Source organism: Nestor notabilis, unplaced genomic scaffold (genome assembly GCF_000696875.1).
Source record: "Nestor notabilis isolate BGI_N333 unplaced genomic scaffold, ASM69687v1 scaffold10593, whole genome shotgun sequence".
Classification (NCBI taxonomy): Eukaryota; Metazoa; Chordata; class Aves; order Psittaciformes; family Psittacidae; genus Nestor; species Nestor notabilis.
Window position 1 is genome coordinate 16,334 of NW_009923289.1, and position 21,529 is coordinate 37,862.

The window sequence follows — 21,529 nt, forward strand, 5'->3', positions numbered from 1 at the left end:
TCCCATTTCAAGTAACTACTTTTATTCAGTAGTGCCATGGTCCAGTTCTTTCTGTGTCAAGTTTGTTTCAGACATTCCAACAAGATACTCATTTGCTGATTGAAACTTTTCTGCACACAGGGCCTTTGTAGGGTGGCCATTCAGGGCAGAGGCTACAGTTGTCATGTTGTACATTTTATGAAGCATTTTGTGAGATGGTATTTTGTAAATTTATTCTAGTTTTTGGGTTGGGAAAGACTAGAGAATGAGAAGTCAGCAGAAGCTGGAAGAACCTTGTGTGTTGCCTGTTTCCTGCAGAAAACGCTCCCTGTTGTGGGAGGGCTGTAAGCAGGAACATAAACCTGTTTCTTGTTGTTGACTTTCGTGAGTGCTAGTTCGAGAAATGTGTAGTTGCCCTTTTTTCCTCCCCCTCCTTCCAGGCTCTTCTGGAACATCCACTCTTCAGTCTGTTGGAGGCATCTGGTTGCTGACCTGTATCTGTGATTAGTTACCGTGGCAACCTCCTTGAAAAGCTTCCTGGTGCCTTTTTCTTGCTTTTGTTAGCTTTTCAGAGGTACCACCTCTGCTGCTTGGAGCTGTAGAGAAGCCAAGTGTGAGGAAAAGGCTTTTCTGGGCGAAGAGGAGGAGTCTTAAAATTGCAGAGTTTTTTGCATTTCCATGGAAAAAATCAGTAGAACTGAGATTTGAGGACTGTAATGGTAGCTGATCGTAGGGACTTTGTGATGAGTTACGGAATGTAAGTGAAGTTTTTCCCTTTTGAAATAAACTTCACGTTTTCCTGCTCTCTAGAGGAATGCATATACTGAAAACGATCTGAATAATCAAAGAAACAGCCATGAAATCAAGCTGTTTGTAAAACGTCTCTTGAATTGTGAATATTCCTTCAACAGTGAGGCTGTAAGCATAACTGCTACAGAATCCACAATAGAAGAACAGCATGAGGGAATCTTTGGAAAAAAACTTCAAATGGAAGTTCAAGATGAATTAACAATTTGAGAACTTTATGCTGTATTTGCTCTACAGTCAGTTTTTAGATGATCTTGGGTGTAGATATGGGAATTGCTACAGCTGATTTTAATTTATGTTAATAGAAAAGGCCATTTGAGGATTAGTGGCAGCTGAGCTAAATTTCTACTAACAACTGCCTGTCTCTATAATTAGAAATGTAGTTTACTGCCTTCTCAGGAGAGATTAAAAACTAGCTGTGGTGAATTTGAATGCATCTGTGTCCTGGGTTCAGCTACAGCAGTCATTTTTACTCCTTCTTAGTAGCTGGTGCCGTGCTGTGTTTTTGACTTTCAGTCTGGGAACAATGCTGATAACACCGATGTTTTTAGTTGTTGCTAAGTAATGTTTACTCTGACCAAGGACTTTCTCCGTCTAATGCTTTGCCAGAGAGGAGGGGAAGCCCGGAGGAAGCAGAGGCAGGACACCTGACCCAAACTGGCCAAAGGGGTATTCCATACCACAGCACGTCATGCCCAGTATATAAACTGGGGGGAGTTACCCGGAAGGCCCAGATCGCTGCTCGGGTCGGGCTGGGTATCGGTCGGCGGGGGGTGAGCGGTTGTGTCCTTTTCCCTTGTTATTCCTCTTATCATTATTATTGGTAGCAGTAGTGGTTTGTATTATACCTTAGTTACTGGAGTGCTGTTATCTCAACCCGTGGGAGTTACGTTCCTTCGATTCTCCTCCCCATCCCTCCGGGAGCGGGGGGCGGAAGGAAAAGGGGGGGGAGTGAGCAAGCAGCTGCGTGGTTCCAAGTTGCCAGCTGGGCTTAAACCACGACAATCTGGTATGTTGCATACTTCTACAGTGTTACTTATTTAAGATCAAGAGTAAGCTGTGCAAAAATATCCCCAAAATGCAAATTAAGTTTTATCTTTATAATAACACTTTTCTAAATTACTGTGAAGAAATAATCATGTATTTTTGTCCCATTAAGGTCAGAAAGAATGATTTCGGTCATCTTCTGAGATGCTGCAGGTTAAAGAATTTTTAGCTCTTTCCATTGAGGCTCAACATGCTGGGCTGAAAATTGTTGGTTCAGAAGCTGATTCATGTGTAGTTCATGTGCTCCTGCCTTATATTTGGTGCTTTTTATCCGAAAAGGTGAAGCAGGCTGGTGTTGGTGACAAGTTTCAGTCATCTGATTGCAGTCTGCTACCAAAGGACTGTCAGAGCACCAAGCTGCCTCTCAGACTTTTATTTCAACAAACAATGTGCTGCATTACTCATGCTTCTCATTGTGAAGTATTATCTTAGCTAATCAAAAACTTCTTTCCTGTCTTATTGCTGCTCTCCAGTTTGAAAAAATGCAGACGACAGTGACAAGGTTAGTCTCATCAGTATTCTATACTTAAGAATAGTAGTGCCTAACTGTACTGTTCCCCTTTGTATACATCCTACAATAATGTTAGGCCTTCAGATTTCAACTTTGAATTCATTGTGTCTGCTGTACTCATCACACATTTTTCAGTGTTGCAATTGTCTTTTAGGGTACAATCCCCAGTCTGTAGATCAGCCAGATCAATGGCCTAATATTTAACCTTATCTAAAGCCTTGGATATTTGAACAGTGCTGTTCTTACTCAGGCTATGACCACGTGTGTGCTAATTATAGGTTACAGTGATGCTAATACTGCTTTTATCATTTAATTCTCTAGTTTTGTCAGCCTCAATTTTCATGGTTACCTTCTGGAAACTAAAGGAGGGGGCATAGCATGCATCTGTGCCAAAATACATTGGGAACGGAACCATTCCATGAATCCCCATGCAAACACTGGTTGGAGATGTCTGTTAGTTCTTGGTATATATGAGCTATTTTTTGTATGCATGCACAGTGTTTGATTTTAATCAGAATATTATGAAGCATGAAGCCCTGCACCTCACAGATGTGAAATGTCTGCAGTTTTAGCTAGTCAACAGAGCCACATTGGGTTTTACAGGACTGATTTCTGTGAAACTGTTTTAATTTCACAGTTATTAATTGAATCCATTATCACTTGCATTCAGTATGGTGTTTTCCTGTTACTCTGCCTGGATTAATATGGAGCTAAATAGTTTACAGTTATGTATCCATCTGAAACAGCATTTAGAATATTAAAATTCTGTTCATTGGGTTCAAGCAGGTTCCTCTACCTCTCTGTGTTTAAGATCAGTTCCAGTAATGTGGAATTATCATCCCTGTGAGCCAAATAACTAACCTTGCTTATGTTACACTGTCGGCTCTATTTTATAATATGGGCTACTGCTATTCCGAGTCGCTGTTAATTGATACAAGGCTCGTCCGTCCTGTAAGAGCTTTAGAGTTTAGCTACAAATGAGGCATGATCTAAAGAAAATGCTTTAGAAAGTGGCGCATGGCTGTGCAGAGAACAGAACAGCCAGGGAACATGTCATCTTTGGAAGAAACTGTGTAGTGAGCTTGCAGTATATAGCCTCTGTAAATCCTGTACAGAACAAACATCAAGGTGCACCTCTGGTTTGAGAACATCGGCTTCTCAAATTATTTGTAATCTTTGGTTTTGTCATGAGGATTCGTGGCACCATTAAGTGAGATGGAAGGAAATAAGATAAGGGAGTATCAGTTGCTATGAGGAGAAGAATGCTTGTTCCATTCCCACCTCCCTCCCGTTTTTGAAAGGTATAGGTTGGGAAGACAGACTTGGTGACAACATTGTAGGGCCTCTCTTTGAGATAAGCTAAAAGAGCTTGAATAAGTGGTACAAAATCATGAAATAACTAGTGAATACTTAATGAGAGTAAAGAAATGCTTGTGAGAGAAGCCTGTACTCAAGGAAGATCTAAGTTAGTTAAAAGGGCAGGTTGTCCACTATGTCTAGAACAGAACCAGCTAAATCATGGGCTGAAGGAGAAATGTGGTAGCAAGATTGTATCTTAACTACTTGTGAAAGTCTGACTATTGGACTTCATACTTGTTAATATTTTGTATGAAGTGTGCTGAACAGCATTTTAAGGACAAAGGTTGTATGGTAGTGCTATGCCCACTTGCAATCCCTAATACTAAGTAAATAGTATGCTAGAGTATGACAGCAGTAGCAGCATAAAACTTGCTTAGCATGGGGTTGTGTTCACAAATTGGAAATACGCTCATGTGACCAACTTTGTTGTTGTGCTTCCAGATGGATGGAGGCCTGTCTGAATGAGGAGCTGCCTCCCACAACAGAGCTGGAAGAAGGACTGAGAAATGGAGTATACCTGGCCAAACTTGGAAACTTCTTCTCCCCTAAAGTGGTTTCTGTGAAGAAAATCTATGATAGGGAACAGACTCGATATAAGGTGAGAGCTGTAAGCCATAGATACTGCTTTAGGTAGACATCTGAAACGGGAAAATGTGCACATGGAGGCACTGTGAGCAAATAAACAGAACATTAGTTTGTTATTATTAGCTGAGAAACTTCATCTTCTCTCTAGAACCCACGTTAAGGGAGGGGTGGTGTGTGTGTGTGTGTGCCTGAGTGGACTCAGCTGTATATCTGGGCCTGTATTCATGTGAAAGAACTCATTTATAAATAGTCAATATAATCATATACAGAGGACTTCTGACTTCTGTCAGAGTACTGTTTTCACTATCTGTCTTAATGAACCTCGTTGCTGTTCCTGGCAGCTGTGATGCTTTGTTTCTTACTGCCCTCTTGTTCCTGCCCATTCTTATTTCAGGCAACTGGTCTCCACTTCCGGCACACAGATAATGTAATCCAGTGGCTGAATGCCATGGCTGAGATTGGTCTCCCCAAGGTAATTTCTGTGTTGTATATGCAGATAAATAAGCTCAGAAAAGCTTTACATTTTGTGGAAGCATTTGCTGTTATACAGAAATGGGCAGACTTCATCTAGTTAATTCTTCATTTTCTAGATTTGCATCCCTACACAAATTCTCTCCTAAAACTTGTTAAAAGATTTCATTATGTGTGTGAGAATGATTAGGAGCAAAATAATTCCACCTTCTGTACTATATCCATAATATCACTATTCTTGCATAACATTTGTGTTACATTGTTCTTGTCATTCTTTCTGTTGAGCAATATTTGAGCTACAGTTTGTGAAAGTTTGGTTTTTTGGTGTTTTTTTTTTTGTTTGTTTGTTTTTTAAGAGATCTATGATAAAAGGAGCAGTGCAACAGAAAATACTGTGCTCACCATTTCTTCAGGTTTCCCTATGAAATTTTCACATCAAGTTGAAATGTTCCTGGTGTAGCTTAATCAGTTCCCTAGGGGAATGGCTAAACTCTTCTGAGTTAATAAGCAGTGTTGCTTGAAAACAGACAGAGCTATAGCAGTGTTGTGCTGCTAGTCAAGTTGCATACATAGATAGTAAGTAAATTTTTTTTACCATGGGTTATTTGGTTTTTTTTTTTTTTTTTTTTTGTAAGCCATGTTATGCTTAGTCTCACCAAAACCAACCTTGTGTAGTTTAATCTGACATATGTTTTGTTTTCATACATGCTTGCAATTTGAACACTTAATCTTGGCAAAGTTTTTCACATGTCTTGCTGAGATTTACTAGTTGAACCTTGCTGGGGTTTATGATGAGCAGCTGGACAAAGAGAAGTTAAGTGCCAGGTGTGAGGCAAGGTTTTCAGATGTACCTGGTTTTGTGGGGCAGGAATGAATGTGTTAGGAAGTATTAAATAAACTGGGCTCAGGTCCATTGCATTGACAAAGGGATATTGCTGGTCTAAGTATTCTGCCACGCAGAAGACCCAGGGAACCAACGCTGTGGAATTGTGAGGGTCCTTCAGTTGCTCTTGCCTTTACAGAAAGAGCAGTGCTATTTTGTGCTCATAGGCAACAAAATAGGCTCATAGGCAGGGAACCTTCTGATAACTAGGAAGTAATGTACCTTGTAAGTGCTTCTAAATTGACATTCAGTATTAGCCTCTTCTGTTAAACTTTGAAGAGCTTTGCATTTGAGACTGAAAGCTTTTGGGTCTGGCTAACTGAAAATGTATGCAGAGCATCTCAGTGCTGATCTCAGTTTCCCTCTGTAACAAGATTTTTCTCTCTTCTAAGTGTTTTTTTTAATCTCTTGGCTTTCACTAAACTCATTAATACTTTATGACCCGGTATCTTGGTGGGCACACAGAAGAAAGGGTGTACTCATCCATGTATGTACAGTGTGGGCAGGAGAAGGGGAACCTTGTTTTGGGTGATAGAATTGGTGCTTCAGGTAGGAGGAATGTTGGGTCAGGGCTGAGAAGCTCAAAGAATTTTGTTCTGTGGACTGTTTCATTAGTATACTGCAGAAGAATTGGACTTATCAGTTATGTCATTTGGCTATATAGAGAGAGTATCATTCAGACTGCTAACTTTCTTTTATCTTTAGATATTCTACCCAGAAACTACAGATATCTACGATCGCAAGAACATGCCACGCTGTATCTATTGTATTCATGCACTCAGGTAAGGCATGTCAAGAGGTAAACCCTCTTGGCTAGCTGGTTTGAATACAGGTGCAGCTTTTGGAGCATGTTGAGATTTTTATTTAACAAGGATTCCTTTTGTAGCATTTACTAGGTGATTGCATGCTGGACTGTGTACATTTAGGTCTTTATCTGTTGCTTGCTCAGTTTCGGTTCTCAAGAATAGCTTGTTCTGCTCTCTGATCTGTTGCCAGTGTGACATCCAGAGAGATAGATAGTGTTTATCTAAATGTTGTATTTCAGATTTCTGTAGATGAACTTATTTATAGAAGCGAGCTGGATCACAGGTTTAGATCTATAATGAGTTATCTCTGCTGAGTAAGTCATTTGGAGCTTATAGAGCAGTGAGGAGTAGACCTGTGGTGGGGTACACTGCCAGTATCAAGACCAGTGCTCCTTTTTGTTTAGGTTATGGCAAAGTTCCTCCCTCACTGGCAACTTTGTGATAATTACTGTAGCTACTTTATGCCAGGGGTTAGCTGGCATATAGTCTTGTTAAATGTTCTTTGTTATTTCCTGGCTTTTCCCACTCCCTGTCCCCCAGAGTAGTCTGAATTATGGACAGTTACAAAGCTTCCCAAGAACATTAAGTTTGCTCCACTCTTTCTAGACCATATATTAGGAAAAGGAGATTAATTCAGAGAGCTAAATTAATAGTTGCAAACAGTCCCAGTATTTAGGCCTGTAGAAGTTACAATCCTTCGTCTATTAATGCTGTTTTGATACTCTGTCTTTTTTTTTTTTTTTCAATTGTTAACCTTTTTGGCCAAAATATTCTGTAGCCAATATATCTGCAAAGGCAGCTCTAAGATTTTATCTTTAAAACAATTTTACTTATCAAGGTAAGAAGAGTAATTCTGTCATGTAGGTGTAAATATAGAAAAGGATATTATTAGAAGAATTTGTTCTTTTTTCAGGCTTAGTGCCAAAGTATATTCCAGTTAAGAAAAGGTTTGGTTGATGATCCATAGGTCAGAAGCGTTCCTGCCTCGTCTTTCTGTTTTGTTTTGGTGGGGGGAAAGAATAAAAAAAAATCTGCTTAGATTTATAAAGATTTGAGATGTAGATTTGACATTTTGAGGTCAAGTGAAAAAGTGGAATTGCTTACCCTGTATTTTCTAATCACATTAAAACTGAATTTACTGGAGGAAAGGGTATTGACTTTATTAATAGTTTATTTTTAATGTTCCTGTATAGTGAGATATATTAATAAAGGGTACGTTTCTGTCATCTGTGCAGAGCTGGCAGAACAAGCCAAAAGGAGAGGAATTGCTTCTTTTTCCCCAGTGCCATTTGTCCTTAGCTGTATGGATTCATCCCTCCTTTGCAGCAGTTCTGTTTCTTGTCAGACTCCAAGTGAATACATTAACACAATTTTAGTGAGCCAGATCAGCTTAGTGAATACTTTTCCCCCTACTCAGCATGGTCAGGCCATGCTGCAGAACTGTGCCCAGTTTTGGGCTCCCCAGCACAAGAGACACACAGACATACTGGAGAGAGTTGAAGGAAGGGTCACTAAGACATTAATGGACTAGAGCATCTCCCCTGTGAGGGAAGGGTGAGAGAGTTGAGACCTAGAGAAGAGAAGGCTCTGGGGGAATCTGAGCAATGCGTGCAGCTGTCTGAAGGGAGGATGCAAAGAAGATGAAGCCAGGCTCTTGTCAGTGGTGCCCTATGACTGAACAATTGCAACTGGCACAAACTGAACCGCAGGAGGGTCCCTCTGAACATCAGGAAATGCTTCATTTACTGTGAAGGTGAACAAGGAGTGCACAAGTTGCCCAGAGAAGTTGTGGAGTCTTCACCTATGGGGATGTTCAAAAACCACCTGGACACGTTGCTGGGGAAGCTGGTTCTGCATGATCTTGTTTGAGGAGGGAGCTTGTTCAAAATAAATGAGAGCACTCTTCTAGCCTCGACCATTCTGTAATTCTGTGAAGACTTCAGAGTGTGCCACTGAGGGGGAGAGGAGCCAGCTCACCCTTTTGGTGGTTATGAGCTGTTACGCTGGATTACCTGAGTGTCTGCTTGAGTCTGTATCTACTGAAATTATCTGTCATTGGAACCACAATGAAAAATTACTAGTTGTAATTATTTGTTTATTTTCTTTTCTAGCCTTTACCTGTTCAAACTGGGTCTTGCCCCCCAGATTCAGGATTTATATGGGAAGGTGGACTTCACAGGTACAAGTGCTGATACATGTGCCACCTTTATCTCATCCTCTACTAGATGTGGTATAGATCAGTTAAAGGATTGTTACTGTTGGTATCCTAAATGCAAATTAAATTAAAAATAAATGGTTGTGAGGAATTCCAGTAATTTAAGGAAGAGGTTTGATTAGAGCACTTCTGAACAAAGTCTTTAAATAGCCATCACTTCGCTAATCAGTACTTTGGCAAATAATATCCCCTTTAACTTTTTTGCCAGTATTGTAAGTTGCTTAAGCCTTGCCTCCATCACTTTGGAAGAGGTTTTAATCTGGAACTTAGTAAATGGTTCTGACATCCCTTGACAGTTTAAAGTTAGAGCTGCCATCAGCTGAAGAAGGGTTTGCCAGCTGATCAGCTGCAGGACATTCCAGCACGAAGTCTCATGTCCATATGCTTCCTCAAGGTTTCAGTTCCTTATTTTTGCTGAAGTGTCAAATTCTGTATTTTGCATTAGTGAGGCTCCTACCTGAGGGCACACATCTGAGTTAAAAGGAGTATAAACTGTTTTCCTGTAAAACAGTTGTTAATTGTACCTATAAAATGCTAAGCTATGAACTCTTTTTGAGTTGTAAGGTATTTAGCAACAGCATGTCTCAATATCCTCCATTTGCTTTTCTCAGCATGGTCTCTGTGTGTGGGGGGGAAAGAATGCTAAAATATTGCCTATGCATTTTCCTGGCCTGTTGGCAGCTGTAGTTCAGGCACCTCAGAGTGATGGAGTCTGCTTTCAGCTCCTCCTGAGAGTCATGTGTTGCTTTCTAGTGAGAGAGACTAAGAAATATTCCTGTATGAGTTTCTGGGAGAAGTGTGCAAAATGTCTGTCAGTTTTCATTTATTTTGTTTCACTTACTGAGTTATATTCAAAGTATTATTTAAACTGTAATTGTAATTTATTGTAGTTATCCTACATTTCTTTTTGTAGCTGCAGTTGGTATAGAAGTGCTGATTCCTAATGTGTTTCAGCCCGCTTAACACTGGTTTAATGTATGTTTCAGAGGAGGAAATCAGTAATATGAGGCTTGAACTGGAGAAGTATGGCATTCAGATGCCTGCCTTCAGCAAGATCGGAGGCATTCTTGCAAATGAACTTTCTGTGGATGAAGCAGCATGTAAGGAAAAATGGGAATTTTACGTGATTATTCAAAACAGCATTTTTTTTTTTTTTTTTTTTTTTTTTGAAGTATTGGTTTTAATGCCCCCTGTTGTCAGACAGTACAGCCCTTTGGATAGGCCTTTTGGAAGACTGGGAAGAGGATTCTCTTCTTTCCCTTGTGTTTTTGTGTTTTCTTTTTTTTTTTCTTTCTGGAGCATGGTGATTTGGAGTAGCTAGAGTATTGTACTAGGAGGTGGGCTGGCATTTTTTTGTCAAGAACACAAACCTATGATGGAATGAGAGGTACTCTGATAATTCTTTTGCTTTCTGGTTAATTTCCAGATAATTCTTCTGCCCTTCCCAGTTACTTTCTCAATTCTTAACAGAGCTGTTGTGTTTGGGACTGACAGACTGATTTTTTTTTTCAGTACATGCTGCTGTCATTGCCATTAATGAAGCAATTGACCATCAGGTTCCAGCTGACACTCTTATGGCAATGAAGAACCCTAACGCCATGCTAATAAATCTTGATGATCAACTGGAATGCACTTACCAAGACACACTCTACAAAGCAAAGCAAGACAAGATGAAAAATGCTAAAAATAGGGTGATCAGTTTTTCTTTCAAACCATATAGTTGCATGAATTGCAATTTTGATTGCACTGTAAGCTGTGGGGAGCTCACAATATGCATTACAGGCTTGTATGTATAGTGTTATTAGGTGGATTTACTCCTGGTGATATTCTAATATGTTCCTCAGTAACCTGTCTTCCTATTGTAGAAGACAGGCAGCAGTTAGCTGTGTTACTCTGTTTAGCTGTCTGAAATACGATCAATATAGATACAGAATTCGTGCCAGCCTTTTTATGTTGGGAATGATATCCTTCTATTTTCATACAATGTAGATGTGTTTTACTAACAATGAAATGATGAGCAAAACTGCCTGATGCTCTTGGAAGGAGTCAGTGTTGGTTTAGAACAGTGTATATCAAATGCTTAGCTATGTGTACTGCTTTCCGTGTTCTGAAGCTCTACTGTGGGTTCATAGAGAACCAATCTATTGACATAAGGTGTTTCTGAACTTACTCAGAGTATGAGTATACTTACTTAATATTTATTTACTTCCAGAGGTTCTTTTTGCACATGTAGAGGTAGCCTATCTGTGACCTATCATGGCTCTACGTAGATAGTTATCCCCCCTGACCTTTTCAGTAAGATCTGTGACATTAAAGAAAACTGTAGAAACACTGATAAGTTTGTATTTCATCTTCAGATTGCCTCAGAAAACTTGGAGAGAGAGAGAGATGTGTATGAAGAACTCCTGACTCAAGCTGAGATACAGGGAAATGTCAATAAAGTGAATAGTAAGGATCATGCTAAAGTAATAGTATGAATTAAGGGAGTACTTAAAACTGATACCTGTGCTTGTCCTTGCTTTCTGTAATGCTGACAAAAGTGGAAGGCAGCTCCCCTGCCCTCCCCTTTTGTGGGGGTTTGGGGGTGGTTTTCGTTGTCTTTTTCTTTCTTTTATGCTCAGTACGTAGTTGTAGGCTGAATTAATTATAACTTCTGTTGCACTTCCTTTTAGTTAATGGACTGTCCGTGACACTGGGCCCCTGTTGTCTTGAGTAATGCATGCTGTTTCCAACTTTAAGCCTCTTCTTCAAGTACTACTTTGCAATTGACTTTGGCAGGTCTAAAGAATGTTTCTTTCTGAGCAGTAGGTTATATAAAACATGGGACTTCCTCATTTACTGTTTCTCTGAAAACTCTGCTTTATTGTTACTAGCACATGCAGCAATATCAAAAATTGACCTAGCTTTGGAACGAGGAGATGCATTGGCACTGTATGAAGCTTTGGCAACACCAGCCCTTGGGCTCCGAGGATTGCTACAAGAAAATTGTGACTGGTATTTCAAGCAGTTTTTGAGTGATAGACAACAGAAACGGGAGGTAGGCAGCTCACATACAGGGAGTCTTTTCCCATGAAATTCTCCCCTTTGTCTTAAGTATTTTATATTATATCTTATATAATTTTGAATGCTGGGTGTTGCTTTTAAGTGCTGTGTTCATGGAATTGCACATCTAAAGCAATAAAGGGGATCAGGTTGTACATGTGGTATTTCAGCATATGAACTGAGAATTCGGTGAGTAGTTTCTGTCTTCCTGAAGTATGTGGCACTGTTTCCAGAAGCTATGGGTATTAGAGTGTTTTAAGGATGAACTGGGTTGTTTGTTTTTTTTTTTTTTTTTTTTTCTTGAGCTGATTGAGGTGAATAAGCTGAGAGCGTTTCACCCTCCCACTTTCTGTTTTGTTTTGTTTTTCTCAGGCTGGCCTTACAGGTCCTCTGCAGAAGGAAGAGTTGCAGTTGGGAGTGGATGCTGCTAACAAGGCAGCACAACAGTATCAGCAAAGTAAGGATCAGCAGAAATTCTTGCAGCAAAGTGACCATGAATGTGATTAAAAGGATGAGACAGCACAGTATTTGGGTCTGTGTGGACATATGTGAGGTCTCTCTCAAACAGTTATGAATGTTCTTTAAGCACTTAATGGCTGCAAAGAATGCTAGGGAGAAATGGTTGCCCTGATTGTTTGTAGTGTCTTTTATCCAGCTCTTAACAGTACAGCTGGCAATAACAGCACATAAGTTGTAATACCAAGAAACATGGAACTTTTGCATCCACTTTTAATAATCTCTTGTTCTAGAATGCTTGTATGAGTTTTCGTGCTATGGGTCTGGTGAAGGACATCGGGAATGTTCCTCAGGGTGTGAAAGCTGACCATTGACATTAAGTCTTCCTTGGTTTGAGCTGCAGAACTTTTAACTGTTTCTGAGTATCAGGTAGCAAACAAAATGCAGATCACGATGGCTGGATGTTTTTTGATGAATGCTTCTGACACCATGCAGAGCTCTTTTCTAGAGAAGAATGTTCAATTCTGGCTGTGCAGGAGCAATTAGTTCCATTTGTAATAGGTAGAAAGGAGACTGCTAGGGATCTGAGGAGAGAGGGTTTAGAATACAAGAGGAAAATAGTGAATGCTTAACAACTAGGAGGCTACTTTTGATGTTCCTTACATTTTCAGCATGGAACTCAGCATTTGTTTACCTACTTGCACTATTTTAAAGTTAGCCAGTGTGTACCCACTAAAGAGGGCAGGTTACTGCCTTGAGCAGGATAGACACTGGATAGATGTAGATAGGAAAAAAAAAGTTGTTGCTATTCATCCATCCATCCATCCAATAATTTGCAATTATGAGGCTTCTTATTATCAGAAGACTGAAATGGTGAAACAATCCTTTGATTATCGGGCACAAAGGTGAACTGTTTTCAAACATGAATGTTATTTTAAAGAAGGCATTATTATGTATTTCAGTTGTTTGTAGTAATGAAAGGCTAACTGGGGAGGTGTGGATCGGAAAGCTTCACTCATTTCCTGCAGCTAAGGGAATTATTCTTTTTCTTGTTAGGTATCTGATTATTGAGTAGAATAAAAGTGCTGGGGACTCAACTGTTGGTCTTGCTGATTCTTTTTGCTACCTCTTTGAACTTCTAGGGCTGGCAGCGGTAGCCAAAATTAATTCTGCAATTCGAATGGGTGATGCTGAGAAGACTGTGGCAGAAATGATGAATCCAGATGCCCAGTTACCAGAGGTTTATACATTTGCTGCAGATCTTTACCAAAGGGAGCTGGCCACCTTGCAGCAACAGAGCCTTGAAGTAAGTACCACTTTCTCGCTTGCTTCTGGAAATTGATATGGATCATTGCACCTACCTCGTCTCTCTTGTAAAATGCATTCTCTGGAACAGACCTGACTTAAGTCTTCATAAAGCTGCTTTGGTGTTCAGTTTGTTCTGATATGAAGCTTAATGCCTAAATCTTGAACTACTTGGCCCTGTTTCTACTTTAATCTCTTCCTTATTGTTCTAGCTTTGTTCATGATACTCATCTTTCTACTTCTGTGTCGTAAAGGTTGTCCCTTTGCTTTGTTGTCTATTCTGACAACTGTTATGTGTCCATGTGCAGCAATAGTTTGTAAAGAGCGGTGGAATTAATTTCTTGTCATCTTCGTGTGCAGGGTAACCTCATCCATCCAGAATTATCTGTTGCTGTAGAGATGCTGTCTTCTGTGGCCCTGATTAATAGGGCTTTGGATTCAGGGGATGTGAATACAGTGTGGAAACAACTGAGCAGTCCTGTCACAGGGCTTACAAACATTGAGGATGAGAACTTTCAGAGGTGGATATTTCAAAGAATCATGTCTGCTCTTGATGTTGCTTATATTCTGTGACTTCTTGATTTTTTTTTTTTTTTTTTTTTTTTTTTTTTTTTCTTTTAAGCTTTATGTTCTTTCTATGTTATTTATTACAGTATTGATTTAATCTCCATTGTCTCTTGCATCTTGTTTTTGCAATTACTGTTTCTTACTGGTCTGATTTCTATGCTCTCCCTAAACACTTTCTCACGAATTTCACATTAAATCCATATTGTGGTACCATTAAGTTGTCACTAATACTACACCAGCTTACCCCCTGGGATCCTCATTTGGTCTTTTAGTGCTTTTGTCAATTTGCTTATTTGAACTTATTTCACATTTGGGTTGACCATCCTGCACACAGCCTTTCTTCTTTGTCTTCTTCCTCCTGTTTCACTTTCAATCCCCATGTTTCGTCTTCCACTTTGTGTACAATTCTCACGCTCTGTTACGTGTTCCCTGGCCAGCTTGCGGCAATGTGATGTTTGTTGGGTTTGGGTTTTGTTCTTCGACAGATATATTGATGATTTGATGAAGCTGAAAGCTCAAACACGTGCAGAAGGAAGTGAATTTATCACATGGAATGATATCCAGTCATGTATTGATCGTGTGAACATAGTTGTGCATGAAGAACATGAAAGTAAGTTTTTCTGCTCAGTTCATGCTAGACTGATCCTGGCTCATAAGGAGTGCTAAAATTAGGTGTGTCAGTTCAAGAGAATATTGACTGACCTATATATAATTGTCATATATGTCTAGGAAGTTCTTAGTTGTGAGCAAGAAGGCCTGATAACAGGACTGTTGAAGGACGGATGAGGCAGTCTAGGAATATTTGTGATATTGAAATCAGTATCTCCAAACAGTTTATTAATTCTTCCAATGCAAATTTCAACCCTATTTGCATAACAAAATGTGTTGTCTGCCATCATTGTCTAGGATTAGTCTACAATATTTTCTAATTTTGCTTCAATCCTTCAAATTTAACAAAAACCAGTATTACCAAAACTTGTAACTGAACTGTAGCCTGGTCTTGGAGTACTCCATCCTACTTCCAAATTTACTTCAGTAGAAGTTACTTTTCTTGAAGTCTTGTTCTGTCTTTGGCTGCAGTCTCTGCCCTGTTCAGGTTTTCCTTTTCTCCTTTTTAATCTTTTTGAATGTGCTTTGGCCTTTTTACCTTTCCAGTATTTAGTGGGAGTTCACAGGCTCAGGCCAGGATATACCTCTACTCTTATCTGTAGGTAATCTGACTAGCAGATGCACAATAAGCCATCCATCCTTGTGCTGACGAGTCTCATGTAACGGTCTGTCAGATGCATTTCTACAGAGAGATGACTTTTTTCCCAGGTCTTATTCTCAGTCCTTTAACTCCTGGGTATAACAGGAGTTAAAGTAGTTAACAGTACTTCCAAATTAAAGCTTCTTTGAAGATCAGTAGTGCAATTATTGCATCGAAGAAATAGCCTTTTGCAGTTACTTTGATTCAGTGATAAATCAACAGAGATGCACAAAAAAGTTTATTCTGAAGTGCTGTCTGTTCAACAATTATGTATTCAAATGTTTTTGCTTAAAGCATTTGATACAGATTTTTATCTTCTCAAAGAACATTAAATTATCTCATCAGTTTGATGCCATTCAAATTCTAAATTCTAGATACTGGGACCCCAATGTGAAATGATAGTTGAAATGGGTAGGCCTTATCTTTTAAGAGGGTAATTCCTTTGCTTAGTTAGTTACATCAGGAAATTGGAAGCTTTTATTTCCTGTTTTTAGCACTGTATATGATGACTGGTTGTTAAACCTGGTACCTATGAAAGCTGAAGTGACTGATAACTGACTTTCTGACCAGTAGAAGAATATGCCTGCATACCTGTTTCCTTCTAATGCAAAATCTGCTAAACTGCAAAAAAAAAAATCTCTGATCAGAAAATATGCAAAACCCCATAGAAGTGACTACAGCAGGCATGAGTACCAAAATTTATATACTCACGGAGCCTTATGCACGCTGAGAGATGTGAATGGGTGTTAACTTATGTTCTATGCTGCTTCTAGTTATGCCTTTTTTTCTTTTTTTTTTTTTTTTTTTTTTTGGTAGTATTTTTGTTACTAAGTGTCTTTTAGCAGTGATAAAAGACTGGGATTGAGCGTAAAGATGAAAATTGCAGTAAAATGGAAAATTGAAGTAATTCTCCTTTCTCTAAGATGGTATTAGTTGACTTAAAATCCAGAGTGGAGGTAGCAGAGTCCTTGAAAATAGCACAGTTAAGCAACCTTATTCTTGTGAGGTTCTGTGTCAGGTGATTTAATTTTCTATTAGTTTTATTTCTATCATTAAGGGATCATAATTTTTGGTTGTGAACAGTAGTGAAAACTTCCTGCATATCCACGTAGCGTGACATTTACTTTTAAGCCATCTTTGTCATATTTAGCTCAAAGCCTTGCATCCTTCGAGGGGATTTGTCACAAATGTGAAAGTGATAATAAAGTTCGTGTTTACACTGAGTCGGGTGTCTTCTGCCGCTTCTTGGGTGTAGTTAATGAGTTGTGTTTCTCCTTGAAAAGAGCTTATGCTATAGCAACAGTTATGTTTTGATTCAAGAGCCTGCTGTCTTGATTAACCTGATTCCTGGATCTCGTAATAGACACTGGATTTCCTGTTTGGCTCACGTGAACAAGTTTGTTGAAACCACACAAACACAGACCCACACCAGTGTGTGCATACGCACCAAGATGCCAGTTTCGTAGTGTCTTTTCTATGTAAGAGGTTACAGCAGAAGTCTGAAAGTTCACGTAGTCCCAACACTCTGATTCTTTATAACACTCCTTATCCTGTTTAAAAAAAAAAAAAGTGCTTAAAAAAGTGCTTAAAATCTGTAATAACATATCTGTTCTCACCGGGAATTTCTTAGTTCTTTGGTTTGCTTCCTTATGCAAGGACACGTTGTATGTTTTGTTTGTAAGTTAAATTAGTCTGAGGAGGTCCTCAAGGCATACAAGCATATATTTTCATTTCCCCTATCCTTGTTAGTAGTTTCAAAATTAAAAATGCTTTCTAGTGAGGAGCTGTAAGATATTGTTGTTCCATGGAGTAGTCTTCTCAGGCCCATTTACCAAACTAGTCAGAATTACTGCTTAGATTCTGTGCCCCTTCCTATGTCAGTTTCATATCTGCTCTTTGACAGAAGCCATGCTATCACTTTAGTGATCCTGGTTCTTACAGTGTCTTCAACATACGTTTTTCCCTAATCTCTATCCAAATACCATCTCTTCCCTAAGATGTTCCTTTTTTTTGTACAAACTTCTGTGATTCCGTCCTGTGTAGAAGAAAAAGTCACGATCTTTGGGTACATTAACTGAGCTCCTTCCTTTCTTTTGTCTGAAAGATCTCTTTGTTGTACGCTGATTGATCCATGATTTGTATTGATACGTCTTTTAAACAGGGAATTGAATCTGATTACCTCTAGTGTCCATCTCAACCCAAGTTATTTTGTGATTCGCAGGAGATGGTTGCTGTAGGTAGGGCACGATGATGTAGACTCTGTTTGCATTTAGCTAGGTAAAAAATACTTTGTTTATTTAGCTGAATGGTAAATTCTACTGTACTTGAAGAGTATTCACATCTCTGATAATACAACTAATACTACGTATGTTTAATAAGAGTTTTCCAAAATATGAAGCTGCTGTATTTTTAAATGGCATTTCATGCAGATCTTTAGCTTCTTGCAAAGATTCTTTCTAGAGAAGCCACAGCCTTGGAAAACTGTAACCTATGAACTCTGTCCATTTGGGTTTGGATAATTCTCTTCTACCGTCTCTCAGCTGGATGTCTGAGGGCTCAATTCTGTCTCTACATTTGGTGTTTTCTTTTTTTTTCCCTCCAGTTGTAGTGCTCAGGCATTGTAAGTACTTTAAGACGGAGAAATAGTCTTGCTTTCTTTACTAGTAAATAATATGTTCTGTTAAAAATACTGCAGTTCTCAGCTGCACTTTTCTTCCTAAGCAATGCTTATGATCATTGTTGCCCAAAACCAGAGCTTTGTATTTTTTCCCATATGCCTTCCTCCCTAGGGATTTTGGCTATTGGTCTTATCAATGAAGCTCTGGATGAAGGGGACACCAGAAAGACTATTCAGGCATTACAAATTCCTGCAGCAAAATTGGAGGGTGTAACTTCAAAGGTTGCACAGCATTACCAGGATGTGCTACTTCGAGCCAAGAGAGAGAAAGCACAGGTGAGCTCAATGAAATGCCCCTCTCAAAAACCCTTTACAGCTGTGTAATCAGCTTGTTACTGGTCCTGAAAGCCAGGAATCAAAACTGAAAGTGGAGAGCTGGGCATTCTGCATACCATCAATTGATCTTATGCAGTCACTTTGGATCTTTCTATGCTAGAGAAGGAGATTTGCAGCTAGACTCTATGAATCTTCATGAACTACAGAGATACCTATTTCTGTAGTTATTAACCACATGATATTACATGATATAATATCTAGATGTAGATATTAACTGCATGACATGGCTTGCTGCAGCTAATCCCTGGTCCAGAATGAGATACAGTATTTCTCCACAAACAAGATACGTATCTCATCTGTTTTTGCAAGGAGACCATGTTCATTCCAGGAGTTCTGAACTTCTGAATGTCAGTTTCCTGCGAGGTTAAGTTGTTTCATATTTTGTTTTCCTTGTCTTTGTTAAATGTTGTCATAGTTATATACAGCAAAGAGAAAATTTCTAAAACCGGAAAAATCTGGTAAGTGGAAAATTAGGAAAAAGAAACTAAGCAAAATACATGCTACTAGCAAAAGGAATACTGATGTCTGTTGTTCACCTGGTGACGCTTTTATTGCTAATGATTTTTTGAGCAGTAGTTGCCTTATTTTCCAAGGACTTCTACCTATGTATACGTAGTTGCTGCTTTCACTAGCTGACTAAATATGAAGGTGAGGATGGGGAAAGGAAGAGAGTGTTTCATCTTACGGTTCTGGGAAGGAGGATGAGGGTGCACGTGTACGCAACTGATTTTTGAGGGGGGGGGAGGGGGATACGGATTTTTTTTATTATTATTTTTTTTTCCCCCTCAGCTCTTTATTTACAAAGAAGTAGCAGGTGTCTCTGCTTCCAGTGGCTTGAGTGTTGCATTTTCCTCCTGGCTGTGGAGCTCATTGCTCTATACCAGTGCAGAATTTCACATATTGACTAAGATTTAGATTGTGTTGAACACAGATTTGTTTGTTTGTAGGCTTGTTTTTTGACTAAAGGTAAACCCATGTGATAGCAATAGCTGAAAACCATACACATTTCTGATTAAAATCATTAAGCAACTTCCCCAAGGGCCCTGAAAGGGTTAATGTTCCTCAGGAACCCATTTTGTGCTGAAGCATTTCCTCCCACTGAGTCAGAATCAAATAATGAATTCTTTTTCGTGTGCACGTAAGCTTGTGCCAGGCCTGCTGGTAACCTCTCAGTTGGTGTGAAATTACCTTATTTAGTCATATGTTCAGTTTACAGCTTCTCACAGCAGCATAGCAGTAATTTCAGAAATGGAAAGATCATATTATAAACTTGTGGGGAAAATAGTCGTTATCTGAAGCCAACTCATTAACTGGTGATTTTTGCACCTTGGTGCTGAGAGAGATTGTAGTTCACCACATGGACATTACTCAGTTGCTTATGTGAATGTGGAGTGCTGTGATGCATGTTTCTCATATCATGGAGAGAGGGAAAGCATAGACCCTGTAGTATGTTACAGTGGGTGTACTTTCTGGGAAGCCTGCACCAGTAAATCTGTAGAGAAAGCACACTGTGGTTTTGGTAGTCTTTGGATTGACTTCTGCTGGTAGAGATGATAAGAGAGGAAGTTGTTTCTTTGATTATTCTCCTCCACTCCCTGGACAGGGATTTAGCTGTTGCTGGTACTCTAGTGGGACAGTCTGGGCTTTCAGATGAAATCTGCCTGTGAAAGACACGTTAGTCCATTGTCTGAACTATCAGTAAGCACGTCGGTTTTGGACCTGCCAAGCCAGTGGTGAAAACATGGAGGGCCTGTAAGAAATGTTCATTTTCAGTCTGGCCCTAAAGCTCTTGAATGCTGTAAATAGTGCCTCTTTTGTGCAGTGTGATTGTTCTTCTGTACCAGAAGTAAATGTTTCCTGTGTTCTGTTTGTATGATGAGAGTTGTTAGAGGGGTAGCAGTTGCGTCTTAGCGTTTCTTTCAGTAGTTGGCTACAGGAAGCAGTGGTGGGTGGGGAGAAGCTGCGCTTGGCAACTGCTGGAGCATTGTTCTTTATGTATATTTTGGGATTTGATAAATACTTGTCTCTTTCCTCTTCTTAAATTTATGGATGTAACATTTATCTGGCGAATTAACGAATGGCTTTGGGACTGGTACCACAGCCGGGGGTTTGGCTACTTAAACTGTGGAACTTGCTTTGAGAAACCTGGGGGCTGGATGGGGTCCACCTGTCAGAGAAAGGGAAGAGTGTCTTTGGTCCAGGCTTGCCACCCTGGTGAAGAAGGCTTTAAACTATATTTGCTGGGAGGGGGGGAACCTCAGTCCACCCCACTCCTACCAATTCAATGCTAGTGCCAGCAGGAGATGCCTGGAGAGAGATCACAGCAAAGGAGTCAGTAAAATTACACTGAAGAGCAGCAAAAAGGACCTCCAGCTGGTAAGCCAGCATCGTCAGGGACCTCACTGAAATGCCTCCATGCCAGTGCATGTAGAAAAACAAGAGGAGTTGGAGACGTGTGCGCACCTGGGGAGCTGTGATATTGGCATCATGGAGATGTGGTGAAAAGCCTCCTATGACTGGAGTGTTGGAATGAAAAGATACAGGGTCCTCAAGAAACACAGGCTGGGGAGACAAGGAGGGGGGTGTTGCCCTCTACATCAGTGCCCAGCTGGAGTGCACGCAGCTTTGCCTGGAGATGGATGAGGAGCCAACCAAGGGCTTATGGATCAGCACTAAAGAAGGGAGTGCAGGGACAGGGGAAATTACAGTGGGGGTCTGCTACGGGCCACCCAACCAGGAAGACTGAGTAGATGAAGCCCTCTATAGACAGATAGGAGCAGCCTCATGTTCATAGGCCCTGGTCTTCATGGGGCACTTGAAACACCATGATATCTGTTGGAGGGACAGTGCAGCAGGGCACAAGCAATCCAGGAGGTTCCTGGAAGTTCCTTTCCTCCGTAAGGAAGCAGGAGACCTGGTTACCTGGGACATGGAGACGGCCAAGGCACTTGGTGACTTTTTTTGCCTTGGTCTTCGCCAGCAAAAGCTCCGGCTGCTGCCCAAGTTGCAGAAGGCATGGCAGGGACTGGGAGAATGAAGAACTGCCCGCAGTAGGAGAAGATCAGGTTTGAGACCATCTGAGCAACCTGAAGGTGCTCAAGTCCCTGGGACCTGGCGAGCTGCATCCGCAGGTCCTGAGGAAGGTGGTGGATGAAATTGCCAAGCAATTGTCCACCATATTTGAGAAGTCATGGCTGTCTGAAGGTTCTGCTGGCTGGGAAAGGGGGACTATAA

The 21,529-nt window shown here is 40.1% G+C and overlaps 1 protein-coding gene across 1 annotated transcript in view; it reads left to right on the plus strand.

Moving 5' to 3' along the window:
- Nucleotides 1–21,529, plus strand: part of LOC104403813 (ras GTPase-activating-like protein IQGAP1) — a gene marked incomplete at its 3' end in the record, with an annotated part of 40,771 nt that overhangs the window by 15,178 nt on the left and 4,064 nt on the right. Inside the window, exons 2-14 of the mRNA XM_010012067.1 lie at nucleotides 4,145–4,301; nucleotides 4,683–4,760; nucleotides 6,348–6,424; nucleotides 8,560–8,627; nucleotides 9,650–9,763; nucleotides 10,176–10,354; nucleotides 11,021–11,111; nucleotides 11,537–11,700; nucleotides 12,078–12,162; nucleotides 13,304–13,467; nucleotides 13,827–13,987; nucleotides 14,519–14,643; nucleotides 18,072–18,235. Coding sequence (XP_010010369.1) covers nucleotides 4,145–4,301; nucleotides 4,683–4,760; nucleotides 6,348–6,424; nucleotides 8,560–8,627; nucleotides 9,650–9,763; nucleotides 10,176–10,354; nucleotides 11,021–11,111; nucleotides 11,537–11,700; nucleotides 12,078–12,162; nucleotides 13,304–13,467; nucleotides 13,827–13,987; nucleotides 14,519–14,643; nucleotides 18,072–18,235 — 1,627 coding nt within the window. The remainder of the gene's footprint in view (nucleotides 1–4,144; nucleotides 4,302–4,682; nucleotides 4,761–6,347; nucleotides 6,425–8,559; nucleotides 8,628–9,649; nucleotides 9,764–10,175; nucleotides 10,355–11,020; nucleotides 11,112–11,536; nucleotides 11,701–12,077; nucleotides 12,163–13,303; nucleotides 13,468–13,826; nucleotides 13,988–14,518; nucleotides 14,644–18,071; nucleotides 18,236–21,529) is intronic.